At 59.1% G+C, this 24153-nt stretch overlaps 2 protein-coding genes across 2 annotated transcripts in view; both read left to right on the forward strand.

Moving 5' to 3' along the window:
• The window catches only part of ECE2 (endothelin converting enzyme 2), a 29293-nt gene extending 17105 nt beyond the window's left edge, over positions 1 to 12188 (forward strand). Inside the window, exons 9-19 of the mRNA XM_065411207.1 lie at positions 1732 to 1874; positions 2165 to 2279; positions 3196 to 3306; positions 3804 to 3902; positions 5104 to 5181; positions 5578 to 5681; positions 6581 to 6691; positions 7795 to 7862; positions 9520 to 9710; positions 9859 to 9954; positions 10558 to 12188. Of these exons, the coding sequence (XP_065267279.1) occupies positions 1732 to 1874; positions 2165 to 2279; positions 3196 to 3306; positions 3804 to 3902; positions 5104 to 5181; positions 5578 to 5681; positions 6581 to 6691; positions 7795 to 7862; positions 9520 to 9710; positions 9859 to 9954; positions 10558 to 10734 (1293 nt within the window). The 3' untranslated portion in view covers positions 10735 to 12188. The remainder of the gene's footprint in view (positions 1 to 1731; positions 1875 to 2164; positions 2280 to 3195; positions 3307 to 3803; positions 3903 to 5103; positions 5182 to 5577; positions 5682 to 6580; positions 6692 to 7794; positions 7863 to 9519; positions 9711 to 9858; positions 9955 to 10557) is intronic.
• Positions 12189 to 18165: 5977 nt separating this feature from the next.
• Positions 18166 to 21262, forward strand: LOC135884024 (mitochondrial ubiquitin ligase activator of nfkb 1-A-like). Its single transcript, XM_065411314.1, has 4 exons — positions 18166 to 18282; positions 19304 to 19391; positions 19814 to 19934; positions 20317 to 21262. The coding sequence occupies exons 1-4, from the start codon at positions 18166 to 18168 to the stop codon at positions 21041 to 21043; spliced, it is 1053 nt and encodes a 350-aa protein (XP_065267386.1). The 3' UTR covers positions 21044 to 21262.
• The last annotated feature ends 2891 nt before the right edge of the window (positions 21263 to 24153 follow it).

Consider the following 24153-nt stretch of genomic DNA (forward strand, 5'->3'; position numbering starts at 1 on the left):
CCGGAGGCCTGGCTGAGCAGCATCCTAAGCAGCCAGAAGCCAATGCTGAGCTGCCTCCACCATCCCCCAGGCGCAGAAACAGGGGGCCCCCTGCCGGGCCTCACTCACTCCCTGGGGCCAGCGGCGCAATCCCCAAAGGCAGACAGAACAAGAGCTTCTGGGGGAGAGTCCCCCCCCCAGCTCTGCCACTGCCCCTCAGTCCCGCTGCACCGTGCCCTGCTACCCACCTCTGGGATCCCCCCCCCGCTCTGCCCCTGCCCCTCAGTCCCGCTGCACCGTGCCCTGCTACCCACCTCTGGGATCCCCCCCAGCTCTGCCACTGCCCCTCAGTCCCGCTGCACTGTGCCCTGCTACCCACCTCTGGGGTCCCGTCCCCCCCAGCTCTGCCCCTGCCCCTCAGTCCCGCTGCACTGTGCCCTGTTACCCACCTCTGGGATCCCCCCCAGCTCTGCCACTGCCCCTCAGTCCTGCAGCACCGTGCCCTGTTACCCCACTGGGGTCACCCCCCCACTCTGCCCCTGCGTCCCGCTGCACCATGCCCTGTTACTCCACTGGGGTCATCCCCCCGCTCTGCCTCTGCAGCCCGCTGCACCATGCCCCATTACCCCACTGGGGTCCCCCCCCATCTCTGTCCCTGCCCCTCAGTCCTGCTGCACCGTGCCCTGTTACCCCACTGGGGTCCCCCCTCTGCCCCTGCCCCTCAGTCCCGCTACACTGTGCCCTGTTACCCCACTGGGGGTCCACCCCAGCTCTGCCCCTCAGTCCCACTGCACCGTGCCCTGTTACCCCACTGGGGGTCCCCCCCAGCTCTGCAACTGCGTCCCGCTGCACCTTGCCCTGTTACCCCACTGGGGTCCCCCCCCGCTCTGCCACTGCCCCTCAGTCCTGCTGCACCTGCTCTGTTACCCCACTGGGGTCCCCCCCCGCCACTGCCCCTCAGTCCCGCTTCACTGTGCCCTGCTATCCCAGCTCTGAACTCCCCACACCCAGCTCTGCTGCTGCCCCTCAGTATCGAGGGCACCCTGCTATCCCAGCTCTGGGGTCCCCACACACCCAGTCCTGATCTGCAGTGCCCTGCTGTCCCACCTCTGGGCTCCACACACACAGCTCTGTGAGTGCCCCTCAACCCCGACCCGCAGTCCCCTGCTATCTCAGCCCTGGGCTCCCCACACACAGCTCCGCCAATGCCCCTCAACCCCGACCCGCAGCCCCCTGCTATCTCAGCCCTGAATGCTGTTGTGCTGGGGAAGGGGATGCCAGGACCCTCACCCCAGTTTTGAAGTTCCTGGCAATACAGAACAGCCAGCCTTAGTCATCATGCTATGGTCACCAAGCAACCAGTCACCATAGCAACAGGGAGAGATGCAGTCCTGGCTAGTGGGAAGGGAGGTCTCTCAGGAGGCTCAGGCAGGGGCCAGGGATGGGAGATCGGAGTGAGGCGGAGGTGCAGGGCAGGGATGGGAGAGGATGAGGGAGCTGGGAGTGAGGCAGAGATTCAGGCAGCAAGTCTAAGTGATGGGGGGCTGGAGTGAACCTGAGGTGTTTCTCCAGGGACAAGCACCCTCCCCCCGCCCCAGTGAAACCCAGCCACCTGCCCTGGCTGCCTTGTGGGATGGGGTTCCCTCTCAGGGAGGTGGCCCTGCCTGGAGCCCCAGTTACCCAGAGCTGGGGAACCCACCCTCGGAGCCGGGGAGGAGCAGCACTCCCCCTCACAGCCCCGTGTCTCGGCAGGCTCTGGCCCCCGCCATTGACTGGCTGGATTACATGGCCTATGCCCTGGCCCCGCTGGAGCTGAGCGAGGCGGAGCCTGTGGTGGTGTTTGGCCGCGAGTACCTGCAGCAGGTCTCCGAGCTCATCAACAGCACAGACAGAAGGTAAGAGCCCCGGCTGGAGGGAGGGGCTTCGGGGCCCTCTGTGTCTGAGGGGCTGGCGGGCACCAGCGAAGTGACATCGGGGGTCGCCTTGCAGCACCCATTGGGAAGCAGGGACCATGTCCATTGGGGGTGAGGGAGTATCTGTTCAGGGCAGTGCCTGTTGGGACATGGGGGGGTGTCTCAGGGCCATGCCAATTGGGGGTGGGGTGAGTGGGTGGGGGGGCATGTCTCATGGTGGGGCCCATCAGGGTTGGGGTCTCGGGGAGTCAGTGTGGCTCTGTCGTTTGCAGCATTTTGAACAATTACATGATCTGGAACCTGGTTCAGAAAACTGCCTCAAGCCTGGACCAGCGATTCGAGACAGCCCAGGAGAAGCTGCTGGAGACCCTCTATGGCACCAAGAAGGTGAGGGGCTGCTGCATAGGGCACCCCGGGCCAAGCCACTGGCATCAGCCCCAAGGCCCCTTTCTCTATGCACATGGGGGTGCCCTTATATGCCCCAGGGAAATCCCAGAGGCTCCTCAGCCAGGCAGCCACGACCTGGCCTGTCCGGGGCATGGGAGAAGGAGGCACTGATGTGAGTGGAGGCTGCTAAGGGGAAGATGCCTGTGCACCACACAGCCTCCAGCCCTGGGTCGAGTCAGAGAGCGCCCTGCTGGCTGCGAGCCGGGGATGCTGGGTAATGGGGCTGAGCTGGGACAGCCGGGCGGTGACGGCAGGGTTAGTGAAACGCAGGGGGGCTCTGGGGCAGGGGAGGGAAATGCAGCACAGCAGGAGGGGTGGAACTCGGGGCAGCGTAAGGCAACGCAACCGGCATCCCCTAGAGATGCCGACAGGCCTCAGCTTAGGGGATCCTCGTGGCGGGGAGCAGCTCAGCCCTTTGGCCCAGCAGCCTGCGTGGGGACCAGCGAACAGGAGGCTGCAGGCAGGGAAAGGGCCAGGACTGAGCCCCTGAATGTGTGTGTGTCCCCAACACCCCAGGATGGCCTGGCAGAGCCTGAGAGGGGGCAGGCAGAGATCAGGAGGGGTTCCCCATCCAGATGAAGGCCCGTCTGCCTTGGAAGGAGACAAGGCGAAGGGACGTACCTGGGTTTAGGTCTGAGCCCCAGGGCCCCTCGATGAAGTGATGGGCAGGCCATACAGAGCAGAGAGGAGGGAGCCCTCTCCCTCTGCAGCAGCACTTGGGGCCTTGGGAGGCCAGAAATTGTGTCCTCCTGTGTCAGGGTGTGAGCTTAGCCCAGGCCCCTGCCCCACAGCCTGGCCAGCAAGGACACAGGGACTCCTCAGGTCTCACCCTGTCTGTCTCGCTCTCTCTCTGGAGTCCTGCACCCCTCGCTGGCAAACCTGCATCTCCAACACCGACGACACGCTGGGCTTCGCCCTGGGCTCCTTGTTCGTGAAAGCCACCTTTGACAGAGACAGCAAGGAGATTGTGAGTTTCCCTGCCCTGCCCCGAGCCCTCTGGCCTCCCTCACGCCAGCACGCCTGCAGCCCCCCCCTTATCTCCCCACTGCCCCCCAAACTTCCGTACACCAGTTCTCTTGCAGCCCGCCCTCCGATTCCTCTGCAGATCCCAATTTCTCTAATCTTCCCCTATTTCCTACTCCTCCCCAATTCCTTTGCAGCCCTTCAATTCACCAGCGGTGAGCGCCCCAGCTCGAGGTGCCTCTGGGCAGCAAAGGGCAGGGGTCCGCAGACCAGAGAGAAGGGAATTCCCTGCCCCACCAGTCACCCAGGCAAGGGGCATTCAGCGTGGCTGCACGTGCCCTCCTGTTCTAACCACTCCGGGGATCGTGCGAGGAGCAGGGCAGTCCCCACAGAAGGGGTCGGGCTGGGAGGCAGGGCTAGTGCTGCGTGAGTCTCCAGGGGAAGGGGGGTGGGGTGCAGGCTGGCCGTGTCGGAAGAACTGACTCTCCCGCTCCCCCATAGGCAGAGGAGATGATCAGCGAGATCCGGACGGCCTTTGAGGAATCCCTGGACCAGCTTGACTGGATGGACAGGCCGACGAGACAGGCCGCTAAGGAGAAGGTGACCCCAGAGGGAGGGGGGCCAGCCCAACTCCTGCCCTGAGTTAGAGGGGAGACGATGTCAGAGCTGACTCCAAATAGCCCCTCCCCAGGCAATGCCCCCTGCAACTGTTGGCACTGCGCACTCCCCCCGCAAGAGCCACGAGGCAGGGGCATCCCCGGTCTCTGGGACATGGGCGTCCTGGGGGTGGGAATCTCAGCCATGTAGACAAATTAGAGGATTGGGCCAAAAGAAACCTGATGAGGTTCAACAAGGACAAGTGCAGAGTCCTGCACTTAGAACGGAAGAATCCCATTCACTGCTACAGACTAGGGACCGAGTGGCTAGGCAGCAGTTCTGCAGAAAAGGACGGAGGGGTTACAGTGGACGAGAAGCTGGATATGAGTCAGCAGTGTGCCCTTGTTGCCAAGAAAGCTAACGGCATTTGGGGCTGTATAAGTAGGGGCATTGCCAGCAGCTCAAGGGACATGATCGTTCCCCTTTATTCGACATTGGTGAGGCCTCATCTGGAGTACGGTGTCCAGTTTTGGGCCCCACACTACAAGGAGGATGTGGAAAAATTGGAAAGAGTCCAGCGGAGGGCAACAAAAATGATTAGGCGTCTGGAGCACATGACTTATGAGGAGAGGCTGAGGGAACTGGGATTGTTTAGTCTGCAGAAGAGAAGAATGAGGGGGGATTTGATAGCTGCTTTCAACTACCTGAAAGGGGGTTCCAAAGAGGATGGAGCTGGGCTGTTCTCAGTGGTGGCAGATGACAGAACAAGGAGTAATGGTCTCAAGTTGCAGCGGGGGAGGTTTAGGTTGGATATTAGGAAAAAAATTTCACTAGGAGGGTGGTGAAGCACTGGAATGGGTTACCTAGGGAGCTGGTGGAATCTCCTTCCTTGGAGGTTTTTAAGGTCAGGCTTGACAAAGCCCTGACTGGGATGATTTAGTTGGGAATTGGTCCTGCTTTGAGCAGGGGGTTGGACTAGATGACCTCCTGAGGTCCCTTCCAACCCTGATATTCTATGAAGTCCTGCTGGCTCCCTGGCAGGGAACCCCAGTCCCGTGCGCCCCGGAGTAGCAACGCTTGCTCCTGTGTGACCCGCGCACACTTCCCCTGGAGCTGCCGGGGCTGTACACGGGGAGCTCCCAGGTCTCTCCCTCTGCTCACCCCGCTATGATCTCAGCCGCTGGCCTCGCCCCTCTTTCCACAGGCAGATGCCATTTACGACATGATCGGCTTCCCGGACTTCATCCTCGATAACAAGGAGCTGGACGACGTCTACGATGGGGTAGGTGGCCCTTGAGCCTAGGGCCCTGGGCCAAGAGTGGCCCTGGGATTGCAAGGCCAGTAGCTCCCAGCTGCTTGTGCCAGGCACATGGCAGGGATCCAGTGAACCAAGGGTCCGATTGGGGTGGGTGAGATTTTGCTCAGCGCCCAGCCTGCATGTCCCACCCAAGGTATCTGGACCCACTGGTGTGGCTGTGCAGTGAGGATGGGATCCAGGCTGTCATTGCTATAATAACTGAGTGCCAAGAGTGATCTATCTACCCCCATCTTCACTGCCTGTGGGGTTGGGGGGGAGGGCACGCCCTAGCCCGTCTCAGACCCCCCCACCCCATGCCCAGCCTGCAGGGTGGAGGGGTGCGGCCCTAGCCCATCTCAGCCCCTTGTGTTTCTTTCGCAGTATGAAGTCTCCGAAGACTCCTTTTTCCAGAACATGCTGAACTTCTACAATTTCTCTGCCAAGGTCATGGCCGACCAGCTGCGGAAACCTCCGAACCGGGACCAGTAAGGAGCCGCTGCAGCATGGGCACCTTCCCACCCATGGCGGCAGGGAGCGGGGTGGAGGGTCAAGACAGGGCCCCATATGAAGAGTGCATGACCAGGAGGCCTGGGGGCAAGTTTTGGGGCGTGGCTGGTGCTGTCAGTCTCCTGCTAGAGAGGGAGAAGGCAGATCCTGCCTCATTCTGCTGCCTCCCTCACTTCCAGGGTGGAGGTGCAGCCTGTGGCCACTACCAGCCCCAGCATGCAATGCTTTACCTGGAACCTACTGGCTGGCTACACTGCATGCTGGGAGATGTAGTCTCCACAGACTGCACCTTTAGGAAAGCAAAGAAGGCAGCTGCAGTTTGCTCCTTCCATCCAAGGTGGGGACTCCCAGCTCACTTGAGAAGCATTTGGCCTGAACAGTCCCATTGGAAGACTCTCCCCCAGGCAACCCCACTCTTGGCACCGACGCAGCCGTGCATCCTTTCACAAGCACACACGCACTTGTTCCCGCCCCACAATGCGGGCACACACCAGGGCCCACCTGGCTCTGGCTGTATCAGATACACACCGGCAGCCGCCTGCCCCCTCTGTAATAGAAAAAGACCAGCCAAGACCCCAAAGAAGGGGGCCAATGTCCTGGTTGTTCCTGGCTAGCCTTTGGCTCATTCACCCCGGCCCCAGTCCCTGGGACAGACCTCAGCTCTCAGATGGCTGAGAGACTGCTACAAAGGTGCGAGGCTCAACCAGCTCCCAGCACTTCAGCCGAGTGTTTCTGGCAGGCTCTTAATACTGGGTTTGGAGAGGAGCTTCCCCGTATATGGCTGGCTGCTCGTCCTGCTGGGGCCTGCCCTGGTCTTTTGCTAGCAGGGTGCCAGGTGCAGGGGGAGATGCTGCCTAACACGTCGGACTCTCCCTAGGTGGAGCATGACCCCGCAGACCGTCAACGCCTATTACCTGCCCACCAAGAACGGGATCGTCTTTCCAGCTGGGATCCTGCAGGCTCCTTTCTACGCCCGCAACCACCCCAAGTGCGTCCGGTGCTCTGGGCTCTCGCCGGGTCATGCCGGTGTGGGTGGCAGGAAGCGACTGGGGAAAGAGAGGGCATGAGACCCACTGGCAGGTGTAGATCCCTGGGTATACTCCGACCTGGGCAACCCCCGCTCTCACACAGGGGCAGCACTTGGTCCCGGGAGCAAGGAGTGGAGCTTCCAAGGCAAAGACGCTCTGGGTCTGAGCTGCTGCCATCCAAGCACTAATGGAGGATTCCCCACTCCCTGCCGTCCCAAACCCACCCCTGATCAGAGAGGAGCTTCCTGCCCTGGGATCCCAGTGGGGTTGGCACTCACTGCTGCCCTCAGCGATTCCCTCGGGCCCTTAGGAAGCAGCCTGGCCCATGGCGGCTGTGGGCTCGGGGTGGAGCGAGCAGTCACAGGAAGACACTTGGTCCAGCGTAATGAGCATCTCTGCCTGCTCACTGCCCTTCTCACCCTTAAGAGAGGGCAGGACCTGCATCAGCCCTTCCCCCGGGGAGTCAGAGAAGGGGGCGGCCTTAGCGCCAGTGCTGTGGAAGAGGCCGGGCAAGGGTCACCATCCCAGCAGGGTGGCCAATGGTTGACCCTGCACTGCTGTAGCCGCAGGGCCAGGCCCATTGCTAGGACTGGCAGCCTTCCCCACAGGCCAGCCTTTGGTGTTAACAATGAGGGCAGCTGAAGGCAGGTCCATTTTATGCCCATTGGGTGCCAACCTTGGGCTCCCAGCAAGCTGGCACTGCAGTCCTTGGCTTGGCAGAGTTTATGCTTTGCCCAATAGTGACGCTAACGGACTCTAGGTAAGGATCTACTCCAAGCCTGCCCTGCTAGTGCAATGCATTGTTAAGGGCAGTCATCCTGAGCAGGTTTCCTAGCTAGACACGTGCTTCGGTCAGTGGAGTCTCACCTCCATTGGGCATCCAGGCCCCCAGCGCTCTGCATTGACTGCTCATCGAAAGGGCACCAGGGAGCACTGGGAACGCAGCATGGGGCTGACTCACTGTGCTGCCTGAGCAGTGATCAGGGAGGCTCCAATACCACCGGGGTACAGACCTTGGTAAGGACCTAGACAATAAACCGGGTTTCTTCTTGGCTTCACCCAGGGCCCTCAACTTTGGCGGCATCGGAGTAGTGATGGGGCACGAGCTCACGCATGCGTTCGATGACCAAGGTAGGACCCAGCTGGCCTGTCAGGCTCCCCTCTCGGCTCCCTGGTCTCACGCACACACCCTGCCATTCCAAGAATGCACCAGGGCCACTATTGGAAAGGACACTTCGTTCAGGGACACCATAACCAAACAGTCCTTATACTGGATAGAGAGGTGACCCTATCCCCCCCTCCCCCCGGCACAGTGCTCCCAGCTCCTCTTCACCGCAGCCTCATCCTGTCCTCTGCACCATGGAGCTGCCCAGCACCTCTGTCCTGTACATGTCCTGCAAAGACTCCCAACATCGCTCTCCTCTGGGCCACTAGTGGCCTTGCCATCCATTCCATCCTGTGCTTCGCCACGTCATCTTCTTGCAGCACGGCCAACACCTCTTGCCCACATTAGCTTCTTCACAGCCCTCAAGATGTCCTTTCCCTTTGGCTGGCTCTCCTCCCCATTTTGTTTGTCCTCCTGTCTCCCCAGGTGACACCTGCAGGCATCTCCCCAGGCTTCTCTGTGCAGCTTTCGCTTCTGCTCCATCTGCTTGGTGAGGACCCATGTCTCTGCATCTCGAGCCATGGCTAGTGGCTGGCGATTCCCAGTTCCCCCCCTCCACACTGCTCCTTGTGGCTATTGGGGGGATCTTCCCCCTTCTCCAGCTGGACTCGTGTTTGTTTTGTTTGCATCCTCTCTCTGCATGCTGTGCAGTGTTGCTAGGCCACGGCCAATGGTGGAACCCAAAAGGCAGCTTTGGGGTGATTGGAGCCTCCAAGCCAAGACTCGCTCCCTGGGGGTCTGGTTGAGAAGCAGGTGGAGTTCGCATACTTACAGGGGTACAGAGAGCACCACCATCAGGGTAGGGGGCCTGCGGGCTCAGAACATTGAGAACGGGCATGGAGACTTTCACCTCAAGGCTGCTGGGACATAGCCAGGCCAGGGTGGCAGGGAAAGAGCAAGTCATCCGGGACTCTTTGGTGGCCGAGGTGAAGTGAGCTGGGATCCTGGCCAGTTCCTGCCAGACAGAAAAGCCACCAGCACAACCAGCGCCAGCTGACCCCATTGTTAGCAACTGAAGAAGCCAAAGACCGAGCAGGCCACGAAGTGTGAGCTGCTCTTCTAGAGGGGTCCCAGCAGGTCGAGGAAAGTTCATACGGCTGCTGCCCAGGCAGCTCCTGCTGGAGAGATGAGGCCGTCAGTCTCCAAGGCTGCACAGCCACCATCCTGGCCGCAGAAGATCCTGGCAGATGATCCTGCCCTTTCCCTGTTGCTCACTCGCAGAGGCACCATGGGTAGGGAGGATTCCTGACGCCCATAGAGCAGGTGCTCCATCCCCACCCTGAGCTTGACGGGTCTGTGCCTCTGATTTTTCCCTTTTCATGTCCCTCTCCATTTCAGCAGCCCCTCCCCTGCCAGACACCCCCACTCATGGGCAGCAGGCTTAAGATCCCCTGTTGAGCTATCACATGGACTCTTGTAACTTACCTTAGCCTTTGGGCTGCTTGCAACATCCTTCATGCTGGGGGCCACTCGGGATGGAACTGAGACTGTGCTGGGGGTCGTGGCTCAGCTCCCTAGCGGGCCGCTTGAGGAGAAGGCACCAGAGCCAGGTGCAGGTGATAGAACGGTCGCTGCCGGTAGCTCCTCCTCCGGCCATTTATCATGCACCGGGTTGTCTTCCAGGTCGAGAATACGACAAGGAGGGGAATCTGCGTCCCTGGTGGCAGAACTCCTCCCTGGAGGCCTTTAAGAACCGGACCGAGTGCATGATGGAACAGTACAGCAAGTACATGGTGAATGGAGAGCACGTCAACGGCAAGCAGACCCTGGGCGAGAACATTGCAGACAACGGGGGCCTGAAGACAGCATACAACGTGAGTAACCCAATGAGCCTGCCCCTCAGGCCGGGGTTGGGCAGCAGATCCTAAGGCCAGGGTTCAATTCCCACTGCCCCCCCAATTCTGAGGGGAGCATCACTATGTTTGCTGCTGTTTCACGGCATGCTTTCTTGGTTCCCTGCAGGCCTACAAAGCCTGGCTGCAGAAGAATGGAGAGGAGAAGCACCTGCCTGCTGTGGGGCTCACCAACAACCAGCTCTTCTTTGTAGGATTTGCACAGGTACAGATCTGGGATGGGAAAACAGGTTCTCTGCTGATGCCCCTCAATCTCAGCCTGCAGCCCCCCCTGCTACTCCAGTCCTGGGCTTCCCCACACACAGCTCTGCTGATGTCCCTCACTGCTGTTGACCTGCAGTCCCCTGCTATTCCAGTTGTGGACTCTCCCCTCCGTGCCCCCCCACCCTCCAACAGCTCTGCCAGTGCCCCTCAGTGCTAACCTACAGCTCCCTGCTATTCCATTTTGGGAACAACGGGCCATGGTTTTTAAAGGCCCAAGCCTATAGTATTGAGACCCAAGAGAAGAGAACCAAATGAGCTCCTCAGAGAAGCCAGATGGGAACATCCTGGCCCAGCAGAGCCATACCAAGGGTCAGGCCCACTCCCAGCTAGCACTCCATCTTCCCCTAGCTCCATTCACCACCTCCCCAATGGGGCAGCCTTGGGGTTGCTGCTGCCCTGGGAGGTTCACTCCCTGTCTCAGTGCAGGGCAGCCTTGAACCATGGTGCCCAAGGCAGGAAACTAGCCGAGAAGAGGGTGTGGGAGCGAGGCTGGGCGTTGGGCTGTGCCTCCCTAATCCTGGTCCTTGTTGTGTCCCTCGCACAGGTGTGGTGCTCTGTGCGCACGCCGGAAAGCTCGCACGAGGGGCTGGTCACCGATCCACACAGTCCAGACAAGTTCCGGGTCATCGGCACCCTCAGCAACTCCAGGGATTTCGTCGAGCACTTTAAGTGCCCGGTGGGCTCGCCCATGAACCCCGGCAAGCACTGTGAGGTGTGGTAGAGAGGGGCCGCAGGGCAAGGAGGCGTGCAGCCAGGGAGGGGGCCAGAGAATCTGTACATACACAACCAAGCAACTTCCCCAGGACATAGGCAGGCAGGAGCCCCCACGTAGAGTCCCAGAGCCATGCCCCCTCCCTCCCAGCCTCTTGGATGGGGACACGTGGGGAACATCTCCGGGAATAGCCAGTGGCCTCAGCTTCTCTGCTCTGGCTTGTCCTGTGCAGGCTCCTCCCATCTCAGACAGAGCTCCAGAAGGGAGTGTAGGAGCCGCGTTTTCCTGCGCCCCCTGCTGGGTGGAGCCTGGAACCCAGCCCACCCGCCTTGGTCATGCTCCACCCTTGTACCATTGACCCCATCCCCACTATCAGCACCTGCCACCACTGCACATTGCAAGGAGTGTCAGCCCAGGGTCTCCTGCCCGAGCCCCACTCCAGCCAGTCAATCAGCCCCGCCTCCCCCAGCTCCCCAACAGAGGGTCATCGGGACCTGCCCACCCAAGCCGGGCATGGGTTGAGAGAGCCTTCAATGGGCAACACCAGCCTTTTCCTTACAGCCCCGCCCTGTGGGTCTAGTCTGGGTACAGCTCCTCCAACGAGAGCAATGCTGGGAGTGCCGGTGTCGGCAGGGATATAACCGCCGCGTGATCTAACTCTGCTAGAGCAGGTTGAGATGCCCAACGACGCCCTCAGTACCAGTGCTCCCAGCAGTGACCCCACCAGGGGGCAGCCCTGGCACTGCAGCAAGGAAGGGCTAGAGTAGACAAGGCCAGTTATGGGAACACTGGGTGGGATGGGGCAGAGAACCTCCGGAGCCTGGTGCCATCCCAGGGATGGGCATAACAGCACCCCCAGCAGCACAGTGTCCCTGTTGCCAGGCTGAGATGCAGGGAGATGGGACCCCTTCAGGGCACAGAGGGCAGCAGTGCAGCTCCCCTACCACCACTCTGGGCACAGGGAGGTGAGGCATAATTTGGGTCTGAAGGGCAGCAGCCCAGCACCCTCTAGTGCCAGGCTGGCAGGGGGAGAACGGCCACAGGCATTTTTAATCTTTTTAAACCAAATGGAACAGCAGCAGTTAACCCCGTGAGGATCCCTTCTGACTACGGGATCTTCCCCGGGATTAGCCCTGAAACAAGTCGCCTGTTCTAAACCAACTCCGATCCCCTGCCAGCTTCCCTCCCACTAACCCAACTGTGTGCCAAGGCAGGCTTTTCCTGGATCGTTTGAGGGGGATCAGACAAGGCGTCTGAATGCTGGGAGTTTCAGACCGTGAGCTGCTCTCGCTTCTGGGGCATTTTCTTAACCTTCTTAGGCTCATTGTAATCCAAAACCAGCTTGGCTTAGAAACTCCCCATTTGCTTTAATTGGTTGGTCATGGTGGGGACTGGTGCCTTGGACTAGCTTTGGGTGGTTCTTGATGGATTTATTTAACGATTAAAAGCAGTTTCCACTTTCACCCCAGGCTCTGTTCTTAACTCTGCACAGTCCCAGGGTAGATGGGGATAAGCCCCGGGCAGGGTACTACCCCAGGGGAAGGGGTGGATTCTGTGGGGAGTGGGAACACACAGACTGGCGGTGGGGCGGAGTCTGGGGACCGCAGCGTGCGAGGTCCTTGGGAGATCCTGGCACTGAACACATCTTACATTTTTAAAAAATGTAAGGAAATTCCCGGGGGGCCGGGCTGGGGGGGACTTTGTTAAACTGGAGTTAAGACTGGAAAATCTAGCGGTGACTTTTGTGAACGGTCTCCAAAAACACCAATCTTGAACAGTCTGGAAATTAGGTTACATGTAAAAAAAAAAAAAAAAAAAAAAAAAAAAAAAGAAATGAGCAAGTCTGCAAATGTACAAGTGAAGTCATTCAACCAATCCTAACCCCGCCCCAGTATGGGGCACCATCAGCCCCCCGGCTTCCTATATTCACCCCCCGTCTAACTAGAGGAGTGACATAGGCAGGGCTGAATCTCAGAGTGACAGGGCAATTCCTATCCCCCACAAGGGGAAGCTGCTCCCTAAGGGAGATGGGGTGGAGTCACGCTGATTTGCTAGGGAGATGGGCCCCATTTCCCTAGCAGATCTGTACCCCTCCCTCCCTCATAATAAAGCAATGGGAGCCCCTCACCCTCTGTTGATGGAGTCAGTTCTCCCCCAAGCACCCCCATTCAAGTAAGGGCCAGGCACCCCCATACAGCAGGGCCCACCCCATCCCCAGCACTGAGCCCGCATGCACCCGAGCGCATGGTAGCATGGGGACATGCACCCCCCAAACCAGCAAGTCTCCCACCACAGCCACCAAGAGCTGGGGTCCATTTCATGCTGTTTTATTTACAATTGTCAAGGGCATTTAGCAGTGGTGTAACGAACCAGAGCAACAGCCCAGGAGACCGAGGCAGCGTGTATCCACAGCACAGGTCCTGCCGGGGCAGCAGCAGGGTAGGCCTCACTAGGGCCGGCTCTAGCGTTTTTGCCGCCCCAAGCGCACACACGCACACACACAAGCCGCGATCGCGATCGGCGGCAGCTCTACCGCCACTTCATTCTACTGCGGCAATTCGGTGGCAGGTCCTTCGCTCCCAGAGGGAGTGATGGCCCCACCGCCGAACGGCCGGCCGTGCCACCCCCCTCTTCATTGGCCGCCCCAGGCACCTGCTTGGTACGCTGGTGCCTGGAGCTAGTCCTGGGCCTCACACTGCCCACTGCCAATGCAGCTCCCCCTGCGCCCCCAAGGGGAGAGCAGTCTCCACTGCCCACTCGCTCACTGGCCAACAAGGAGCCAATGTGACTGGACCCTCTACTCATTTCACATGGGGCTGCTGGATAGTAACACCTCTGGCACTACTGAGCCTGACCTCAAGGTAAAGGGCTCCCTGCCCCACCCAGGCCATCCCACAGTGCAAGGGCTGCAGGATGGGGAACGAAGTAGGATCCCAGGAGCTGCAGCAAATAGAAGCCCCTCCCCCACCCCGTTCCACGCCTTGCAGGCATGCTGGAAAGAAGGCGGATACTGTGGCATCACCAGCTGGAGTTGGGCAGGCCACATAGCCACTGTGGGAGCAACAGCTCCACCAGCTCTGCATCCCCTGGACCAGCTGCCAGACCTCCCCAAGACATGTGCTCCAGAGCAATTCCCCAGGTGGGGCTGTTTCATGTGGGTCCACTGCAGCATGGCACCAAAGTGCCAGCTGGGCCCTGAACTGAGAAGCAGCAGCACCAGGATCTGGAGGCCCAGGCAGCAAAGAGCCAGAGGGGAAGGACTCAATCCTATCTTTGGCCAACCACAGCGGACTCTGAAGACGAGGCAGGAGGTCAGTCATCCCTAAGCCGCCAGAAACGCCTGCTTCCCCTGCCAGCATTGCAGCCCGTGGAACCCAAGTGACCTGCGGGTTGGAGAGGTTATTTTTACATGTAAATGAGCTAGTGAGTGGCTGGTGAATTTCTCAGATGCTAGAAGGAAATGAAAGGAAAGCTCTGAAAACTCCATCCCACCCTCCGGCTTTTATCCTCTCCTCCTCACAGCCTCCCCAACAGGCTCAGAAGCGCTGGGGGCTGGGCTTCCTGCAGAAGGGAGGGACAGAGGCCTCCCCATATGCCAGCTTCTTTGGCTATGAACACACCCGGGCCTGTAACCCAACCCCCACCTTCCTCTCCCCAGGCACCACTTGTACAGGAACAACCTCACTGCTTCTCCATTCTGTGGGTATTCGCTGCGGTTAACTCAACTGATTGGCACCTGGGCATACGCACCTGGGCTAGCCTAACTGGGTGTGAGCCTCATGTGATGGTCCATGCCCCTAGGGTCAGGGCAGAGTGGCCTGTCACAGTCTATAGCGCCACCCTTTGGCACGGGGCCTAGCGGTCAGAGTCTATAGCGCCACCCTTTGGCGCGGGACCTAGCAGCCAGAGTCTATAGTGTTGGGGCACCCCTTATGGGGTGTGGCAGCCCCAGTAGGGGGGCCCAGGCCCACCCGACTCCACCGGGCCCCGACCCAGGGCCCTAACAATGGCATAGCGGCTTGCCACTGACTCAGGGGGGGCAGGGTCCTACCGAAACGCTGAGTTTCCCCGGGTGGGAAGTACCACTCCGTCACCCTCCCTGGGTCACTTCCTACCAGAGTCTGTGTTGGGGTTTCCCATGAGATGTCGGGTCCTCTGTGTTCGGCAGGGCCAGTCATCTCCAGGGTTTCCTCCAGTCGCCGGGGTGCTGGTGGGCCGTGGACGGCTTCGATTCCCGGTGCAGTCAGAGGCTGTGGCTAGCCTGCTGCCAGAGCTTCCCAGGCAGGTCCTTCCCCTGCAACCTCCAGCCCAGAATGAGCTGGTCTCCCTCCTTTTATACTACTAGAGCACTTGGAGCATGCCCAGTCTTACCAGGGAGGCGGGACTTCCGCTGTCAATACCACAGTCTTAAGCCTGTCTGGGCTAGTGCAGGGTAAGCAGACCCCGTCACACCTCCCCACTGCAAAGCCCTACCCAAGCTACCGGTCCTGCTGCACTCCTCCGTGTGTTGCTAGGGGCACATCCCATGGCTCTGAGCCCTGCAGTGAGCTGAGCTGCTCCGTGATTCCTTCCCAGGGAATTGGGGGAGAACTTGTCTGTCCTGGGCAGACTGGGAGAACTGTGGGAAGGCACTGGAGGACTATCAGGACTCCAGTGGGGTAGCCTGCACCCATGCTGGGCTTCAGCCAATACCCCAGAATAGGCCAGCTAGGTGAGAGGGTTGTGCGTGTGGACAGGAGCGAGGTTGGGGCAACACCTCAGGAAGAGCCTGAGTTCACTCTGCAGTGGAGACAAGCTCTGTGCTTCTGTTATTCCCCTGCTGCTCCCAGCCATGAGTCACTTGCTCAAGGGCAGGGGGTCATGGACAGGTTTCACCCACACCAAAGCCTGCTGAGAAATGCCAGTCTCCAGTGAGCAGCTCGGTTCCTTCACATACAATCCCTAGATTTGCCATGTTAGCCACCAACTCAGTTTCTCCTTGGCCTTTTGGCCAAGATCAGACACAATATCATGCAAAGGTGTGATGTACTGCCTACTGAGGCCTAGAGCCTGCCCTGGCCCCCTTTCAACAGGCACCTTCATCTCTGATCTTTGGCTGCCAAACCGAGTTCCCATCTCTTGCAATTATACAAGATTTGTAACATTTGGAGATTTCCTTAAAACCCCAGCTCCTGGAGTCACGGGATGATGTTAGGATCTCAATTTGAATGTCAAAGATAATTTCTAGCCCTTCCTGGTTGCAGAGGAAAAACTGGAAAATGTGACCCCAAAAGCTCCAAAAACAACCCCCCCCCATTTATATATTTATTAAAATCTCATGATTTTGGGGCCCTAACTCTTGATTTTTGAACAACTTGGCCGGGCTATGCTGCAGCGTGACATCCCCTGGGCCTGAATTTCAAAGACGGTGAGCATCCACATTCCCACTGACGCCATTGTAGAATCTGGGCCTTAGGTGCGTCAGCCTGGGCATCCAAACACAGAGGCCACTTGTCAAAACACTGGCCTAATGTATGTAATTAGGAACCAAATGTATCTATGTTGAGCTAATGCAGCTCTGTCTGTTTAAATACAGGATCTCCAACCGTCTCTCTCCCCCTTCCCATGTTGCTCATTTTAGACTGTAAATGCTTTGGCTGTGTGTTCATGCTGGTACCTTTTGGTGCTACCACAAGGTAACAGTGATAGAAGGTATGCTCGTGGCCCACTCAGGAAGAGCCCTGACTGTGCTGCCATTCAATGCCAGCCGGGCACTGCTCTAATAAATGGCATTCCTCCTCTCAGACCTCCCCACTCCTTCCGTGTTGAACCAGTTCTCTAGTGGGCATTGGAATAAAAACATCCTGTCATCTGTATAAGCGACTCAAGACCAGTGCACACAAGCTGCCCTTCTGACAAACCAATATGCCCAGGTTCCCTGAGCAACCCTACAATAACACACCACCACAGGCAGCCAGGTACAACCCAACAGTAACCAAGCCTGTATAAGCTGCACAGCTCTGAGCATCCCCTGCGATATCACTAATACAGGGAGGAGGGATAGCTCAGTGGGTTGAGCATTGGCCTGCTAAACCCAGGGTTGTGAGCTCAATCCGTGAGGGGGCCACTTAGGGATCTGGGACAAAATCAGTACTTGGTCCTGCTAGTGAAGGCAGGGGGCTGGACTTGATGACCTTTCAAGGTCCCTTCCAGTTCTAGGAGATAGGATATCTCCATTAATTATTATTATCAATACTTCTCAGCCAATTTACCACAACAAACCAGTCTGTGGAGCAAACCAGCATGTGAGTGCAAAGGGGGATTAGTGTGCAGCAGGTAGGGGCAGCTCTATGTTTTTTGCTGCCCCCAAGCACAGCAGTCAGGCAGCCTTCGGTGGCTGTGCCTGTGAGCGGTCCACAGTCACACAGATTTGGCAGCATTTCTGCAGGTGATCTGCCAGTCCCGTGGCTTCGGCATACGTGCTGCCGAATTGCCGCCACAACCGTAGAACCGCAGCCAAGCCGCCCAACTGCCACCTTCTGTGGCTTACCGCCCCAGGCACATGCTTGCTGCGGCTGCGCTGGTGCCTGGAGCCACCCCTGGCAGCAGGGGAGAAGTTGGGAGAAGTTTGGATGTCAGGGATCATTACAAACAGATGGTTATTTGGCTATGAAAAGCGTGCATATAATATCAGGGTTGGAAGGGACCTCAGGAGGTCATCTAATCCAAACCCCAGGACCAATCCCCAGACAGATTTTTACCCCAGTTCCCCCTCAAGGATTGAACTCACAACCCTGGGTTTAGTAGGCCACTAGTCAACCCACTAAGCTATCCCTCCTCCTGCACGTCTGAACCTCCCCCTGGCCCCGCCCCCTAGCGCCCAGGACCGGCCCTTTGTGCCCCTGTATTAAGAACGTGGCTGCTGCAGGCCCGTAGCGCTGACGGACGCCCCGCGTGCCCCTCCTCCCCCGATACTATAGCGCCGTGGCCAGCGCGTTCGCCCCAGTGCCTCACGGGAGCCGTAGTCCCTGGAGCGGCGCCGCATGCCCTTGGCCCGACGTTTCTTCCTCCCCAACGCCCCTTTGAGGTCTGCCCGGCGCAAGGCTCGACGGGAGTAGTAGTTCCGAGCACCCCTAGGGCGCGGCGCGGTGCACGCTGGGAGCTGTAGTTCCACGAGCTCTCGGCACCGCGGCGGCCCCCAGGAGCCGAGCGCGGCCGGACTCCATCTCCCAGGGGGCAGCGCGGCGGGGCTGTGGCTCCCAGCCGGTCCTGGACTCTTGGCCCTTGGAGCCCTAATGGGCGTCGGAAGCGGGGCGGTTCCTCCCAGGCCCGGGTGAGTCTCCCAGCAAGGGGCCCCGGGGCGCCCCCCGTCCGCCGGGCCCAGCCCCACGTGGGAGCCCCAGGCTAACGGGCAACCCCCCGTATGCTCTCCTTGCAGTCGCGGCGCCCCTGCCCAGCACCATGGACGCCCTGCCCGTCACCTCCGGGGAGCTGCTGTGCCTGGCCTCCAGCCTGGCCTTCTCCGGCCTCTTCTATTACCTGTACAGGAAGAAGGCCAAAGCGCTGGCTCGGATCCAGGTACCTGGGGCTCCCTGGCCCTCCCCTCCTGCCCGCGCCCCAAACGCTGCCCAGCCCAGGGCCGCCTTAACAGGTGTCCAGGTGCCCAAACAGGGCAAGGGGGGGACCCTGCTCCCCGCCCCGCAGGGCTCAGCCACGGGGCCTACAGATCCCAGCCTGCAGCGCTCCACCTCCAGGGATACCAGCCAGCATAGCCCTGGCTCTGGCCGTCTTGTTTGCACCCCCGTGCCGGGAATCCCGCCAGGTGCTCTGCGTCGCTGTCTCTGGCACACCTCGGTGGCCTTCGCCTGGCTTGGCGCACTTGTATCCTTCTAGAACTTGGTTTTGAGTTGGGCTGGCCACTGCATGCTGGGACCTGTAGTCTCCGAAGTGCGTATGGCCTGCTGGGCGTGATAGTCCCCATGGGCTGTGTCTCCTTGTTAAAAGAGAAGGATGGACAGACCGTACGGTGGGATTTGGCAGGTCACGTCTGCCCCGGTCGCTCAGTCTAGACCCCTCTGCAGTTCTGCTCGCAGGATTCCTCACTACCCACCTGCACATCTGGGAAAGGAGTCTGTGCCACGCTATGCTTCACCAGCTATGCCTGGCCCAGGGCCCGCTGCACAGGGATGGGTCTGATGTGGGAATCGTACGGGCAGAGACGCTGCCAGTGGCTAAGCGCAGCAGAGCCACGCAAGCGCTAGAGCTGGATGGTGGCTGTCAGCTTCACGGAAAGACGAGACTCCAGTAAGGGGCCCTATTCCCCTGCAACATGCCCTAATCATCCTGTTCCTAGGGGCTGATCTAGTGCCACCTTTCCACGGCCTGCAGAGTAACGTGGATTACGTGAACCGATGTCACAGTGCAAAGCCTGGGGGCCAAAGACATTCCAGGGAAGAGGGAGGTACCCACTGGCCTCTGAAGGTGGGGCACAACCAGGATAGGCAGAGTGGGTGTTTCCCCCCAGCAGGAGCTGAGTAGCAGCTCATTGAGATTGAAAGTGGCTGAGGCTCACTCTCATTTCTGGTTTCTCCTTCTGCAGGAGGCCCCGAAGCTTCAGGTAGATGATGGTCTGCCTGACCTGCTATCTGCCACCAGTGGCCAGCGCCTGCATTATGTTGCCTTAGAAGGTAAGATCCCTGCACACTTATCCAGCTTGGTGCACTGGGGCTCATCTCTCAGCGACTTTCACAGCAGCAGCATGCCATCTCCTGGTGTGTTTGGAATCTCAGTACTAGTAACTGGGGAATTACAGTCTGCAGAGCAACATGTGGGTAGCCATTCAGAAACACCTCCTGGGATGTCCTCCCTGGGTCCCAGAGGGGAGACCGCCCCTTGCTGAATCAGTTGAATTTTTGGAGGGGGAGGGGGACTCCTAGTTAAGCAGCTATAGCTCTCCCAACCCACTAGTCAAACCTAGTCTCCTACAGGACTGTGCTGAATTATAGCCCCAGGGACCCTGGGGGAATTCTAGACAGCTCTGGGAGCTGGAGATGCTCCATGAACCAGGGTTTGCCTCGCAGAGATCACACCCCCTCCACATTATCCATAGGGATTGTCCTGCCAGCAAAAGCAGCTCTGTCCAGCCAGCACCATGAGGAGCTGCAGGGAGTGATCCAGAAACTAGTTCTGAAGGAGCATCGACTGATCTGGAACAGCCTCGCCCGGAGTTGGTGAGTGGACATTGGGGCAGACCCAGGAGGGAGGGAGGGGCTAACAGTTGGGAAGAGAGGGGCACCAGCAGCAGGCAGTGTGGGGGAGCACATGGGGCCAGCAGATCTGCGGTGCATGGCAGAGCTGCACCTATGGCAGATTCCCTTCTTGCAGTGGAGGCAGTGTCCTCTGCAGGCCTGGGTTGGTTTGGATTCGTTCTGCCTGGGCTGGGGACTCAGCTACATCAGAGGCCCACAGACTGTGCCCCAGGGCCACTCACTAGTGGAGTAAGGTAGGAGAGCAAGGTTAGCCTGTGGGGTGAGGGCAGACCAGGGATCTAGGGCCTTTGGAGGCCCGTTTCTGAGCCACCGGCTCAGCTGCTGCGCTCTTGATTGGTTGCAGGAATGAAAGTGAGCGGGTGGTTTCGGAGCAGGTGTACACGGTGCCCTTTGCCCTGGCATCCCCCAGTGCTGAGGCAGTGACACGGGTGAGTGTAGAGAGCCCTCTGCGGGCTGTCCGGCTGCCCCTGGAGACTGTGTATGAGCGCTTCCAGCACCCAACCCACGGCTTCAAAGACCTGATCAGTCACTACCTGAGCGGGGAGAAGCCCAAGGGCCTGCTGGAGACAGAGGAGATGCTGCGAGTGGGGGCAAGCCTGACTGGCATCGGGGAGCTGGCCATGCACCCAGATGGGACCCTCCACCTGCAGCCCCCAGCTGATGGGTCCAACTACTTCCTGCACCTGGGGGACTGGCAGACACTGCTGGCGGAGATGGAGTCAGTGAGCAGCTTCTGGAAGGGGGCGGCAGTGCTGTGCGGCTTGACAGGCGTGGCGGTGATCCTGTACGCCCTCTGCCAGGCCTATCAGCAGCGCCGGCAGAAGCAGGAGCAGGAGGAGCAGCGGCGGGAGTTCGAGGCCCTGTGGGGCAGCGGGAACACGGCGACTGAGTCTGGGGAGGATGCGTCGGAGGACGCCTGCATCATCTGCCTGACACGGCCCCGCGAGTGCGTCCTGCTATGCTGCGGCCATGTCTGTTGCTGCTTCCGCTGCTACGAGGCTCTGCCTAGCCACACCTGTCCCATCTGCCGGAGCCCCATAGACAGGGTAGTGCCCCTCTACCAGGCCTGAGGGGGAGAAGGGGCTTCAAACGGTACCAGGGCAAGAGCAGCGAAGTCCCTGGCACTAGGCAGCACCACTGTGCCCATAAAACCCCAGCAGCTTGGGGAGCAGTGTGTGATCCACAAGGGGTTAACCCCAGCAGCTTGGGGAGCAGTGTGTGATCCACAAGGGGTTAACCCCAGCAGCTTGGGGAGCAGTGTGTGATCCACAAGGGGTTAACCCCAGCAGCTTGGGGAGCAGTGTGTGATCCACAAGGGGTTAACCCCAGCAGCTTGGGGAGCAGTGTGCAAGCCACAAGGGGTTAACCCCAGCAGCTTGGGGAGCAGTGTGTGATCCACAAGGGGTTAACCCCAGCAGCTTGGGGAGCAGTGTGTGATCCACAAGGGGTTAACCCCAGCAGCTTGGGGAGCAGTGTGCAAGCCACAAGGGCGCACACTGCGCAGGTGGAGCGATGAGTCAGGTGCAAGAGGCCAGGAAGTTCCCCAATGGGTTCTGGCTCTTATGTCCTGGGTCTGTGCCGGTGCTGCTGGGCCCTGCTCGTTACTAGCCGCCTACTCAGTCACCTCCTCACAGCGGTGAGTCTCAAAACCCCACAGCGCCTGCAACTGCAAACATCGTCTGGGCACCTAAGGCTGGAACGTAGCTGCCTCCCTGGAGCAGTACGGAGGGAGAGGGTGACTCCTGCGGCCACAAACCCCACGTTCCTGGCGCAGTGTGGGGGCAGCAGAGTATGGACTCCCACCCTTTCCTGTGGGAGGCTTAGCACAGGAGCGATTGGAAATTGGACCTGGCCCAAGCACTGGGGTGTTCTGGGACTGAGCGATGGGTAGGGGGCTGGTGCAGCGAACATAGATCTCAACTGCTACTCCCGGCATGGACACTTCCGTGCCTTCTCCCGCCCCGTGCGTGGGATCAGGCTGAGGGGCTGCAGGAATGAATGAACATTTTTGCTCTGCAATGCACTAATGGCAGTCTCGATTGCGGAAGCACTCCTGGCTGCCTCCAGCAGGGGGCGTGAGGGGACAGTGTTTGCAGAGGGATGGCAGGAGGCGAGGTGCAGTGGGCCTAGGGTTGGATTCATATAGGGACGTGGTCTTCAGCCACTGCAGAGGCAGAGGGGGGAAAAACAGACAGGGAATCTGAGGATGGGCCCCCTGAGTGTAGGGTGAGCCACGCGGAGACAGAACTACTCACCTAGAGCAGGGCTGCAGCCGTGAGCCCCTCTCTAAAGGTGCCGGCCACTCGATTGATCCTTCATTGTGAGCAGCCAGGTCCCGTCCTGTTGTGGGCCCCTAGAGCAGGGGAACCCCACTGATCCCCCAGCCTTAGGGCCTAGGTCCTGCCTGCTGAGAGTTCCTATAGCAAGGGAGAGCAGGGCAGTGGGTGCATGGGGTGGGGCGTCCCATTGCTGAGGCAGGTGGGGAAGTAGCAGCTCCCTCCCCTGTCCTGACTGGGGGGCATGACCTCTCTGCCATTGAGCATGGCCAGCCTGCTGGCCGCTTACCCCCAACTCCCTGCGCAGGTAACTCTCCCTGCTGCTGGCGAGCAGGGATGGGACAAAAGCCACGTGGGCCAGCAGCGGGGCCCAGCCCTGCAGCCACCGAAGGAGGTGATGGAACTGGAGCAAGGTTTGGAAAAGCCAAGCTGGCTCTTCCTGTCGCTATGGCAACCCCACACCAGCCTTCTCCACTGCTGTTCCTGCTCACACACTCCGGTTGCCTTGGAAACCCATCCCAGCATGTTTGGCATCTCTGGAGCTCATCGTTTATTTTCATAACACGGAGGCACCTGGGGGGGGAGGGACACGGAGCCACAGCCTTGTGTTGGCCCTGAGAGGGGAGTGGCTGCTCCTGGGGCCGGTTACTCACAATTGGTGATTTGTTTCTTAAAGCCCCAGCTCCCAGAGTCACATGAGCAGGGGAGAATCTCAGCTTTTAAGTTGCTAGCCCCCCCGGGTGCAGAGAAGAAAATCTTGAAAACATGATGCCGAACTGGGAAGGCAATGAAAAGAGCCCAACGTTGCTTATTGATTTAAAGTCTGATGGGTTTGGGGTTTGTTCGGTTTTTTGGGGTTTATTTATTTATTTATTGGGCCAATCTGGTCATTTTTTCAGGCCTGATTTTTTTTAAATGCAGGGGGCTGGTAGGCCTGGCTTTAGAATGCTGTATGTCATTTGTGGAAAGCTGTTGCAACAGACCCCTGAAAATAGCCCAAGGACTCATGTGGAACCTACCTGAGTCTATAGGGTTCCCTGGATAGATCCAGCTTCTTGGACAGACCATTAGTCAATCACTGTTACTTTCATTCTCTCCTCTCGCTGCAAAGGCCTATGGGTAATTGCATGTAGCCACATGAACTGCAACACAAATGTTCAGTAAGATCAAAAGAACCTCCCACTCCCCCATAAGCAGGTCTTCCCTGCCAGCCCTTTGTAGAGGGAAACCCTCCCCATCATGGCCCCTCCACCCCCATCAGTCCTGCCCAGCCCCCAGCCAGACAAAGGCCTCCCCAGCACTGCCCCAAGACTGGAATGAACGCCCCTCCCAGGAACTATGCCCCATCACAAGAGTCACCATCTCCTGCTCTAAGTGCATGGTGTATTTCTTTGACCTGCCTTCTCTAACAAACCTACAAGGGAGGGGGAGAGTGTGAGAGATATAACAGCACTCTGCTGCCCTAACTTCTCTTCCTGGGGAGAGGATGAGGGAACAAACACGCAACTGATGTTGGTCATGTCGCTCAGTGCATGACCAGAAGGTACAGATACTACGGTGATAAGCACGGCATAAGAACTTGTATAGAACAGAATAGACTCAGCCCTGCCCATGCCCCTGCAGGGTGAAGGCCTCTTTACTGGAAGGTTTGGGCTGGTTCTGGCTGCACCTGGGCAGCACCCGTGACTAAGAAGCCCTCTCAACCTCCCTCCGTCATGGTTGCCCCTACCAGGATGGCCTCACTCCCTTTCAGACCAGTTGCTACAAGGCCCACCCCCAACAAGGTGGTGGCTCTGACTTCAGAGGGTGCGGAACACGGGTTATGCAGCTGAGAACATGGGACCAGTGCTCTGAGAGGCGAATTCCCCAGAGAGCCACAGGGGCCAGTTGAGTTCAGTCAGTGA

Source organism: Emys orbicularis, chromosome 9, assembly GCF_028017835.1.
Source record: "Emys orbicularis isolate rEmyOrb1 chromosome 9, rEmyOrb1.hap1, whole genome shotgun sequence".
Taxonomy (NCBI): Eukaryota; Metazoa; Chordata; order Testudines; family Emydidae; genus Emys; species Emys orbicularis.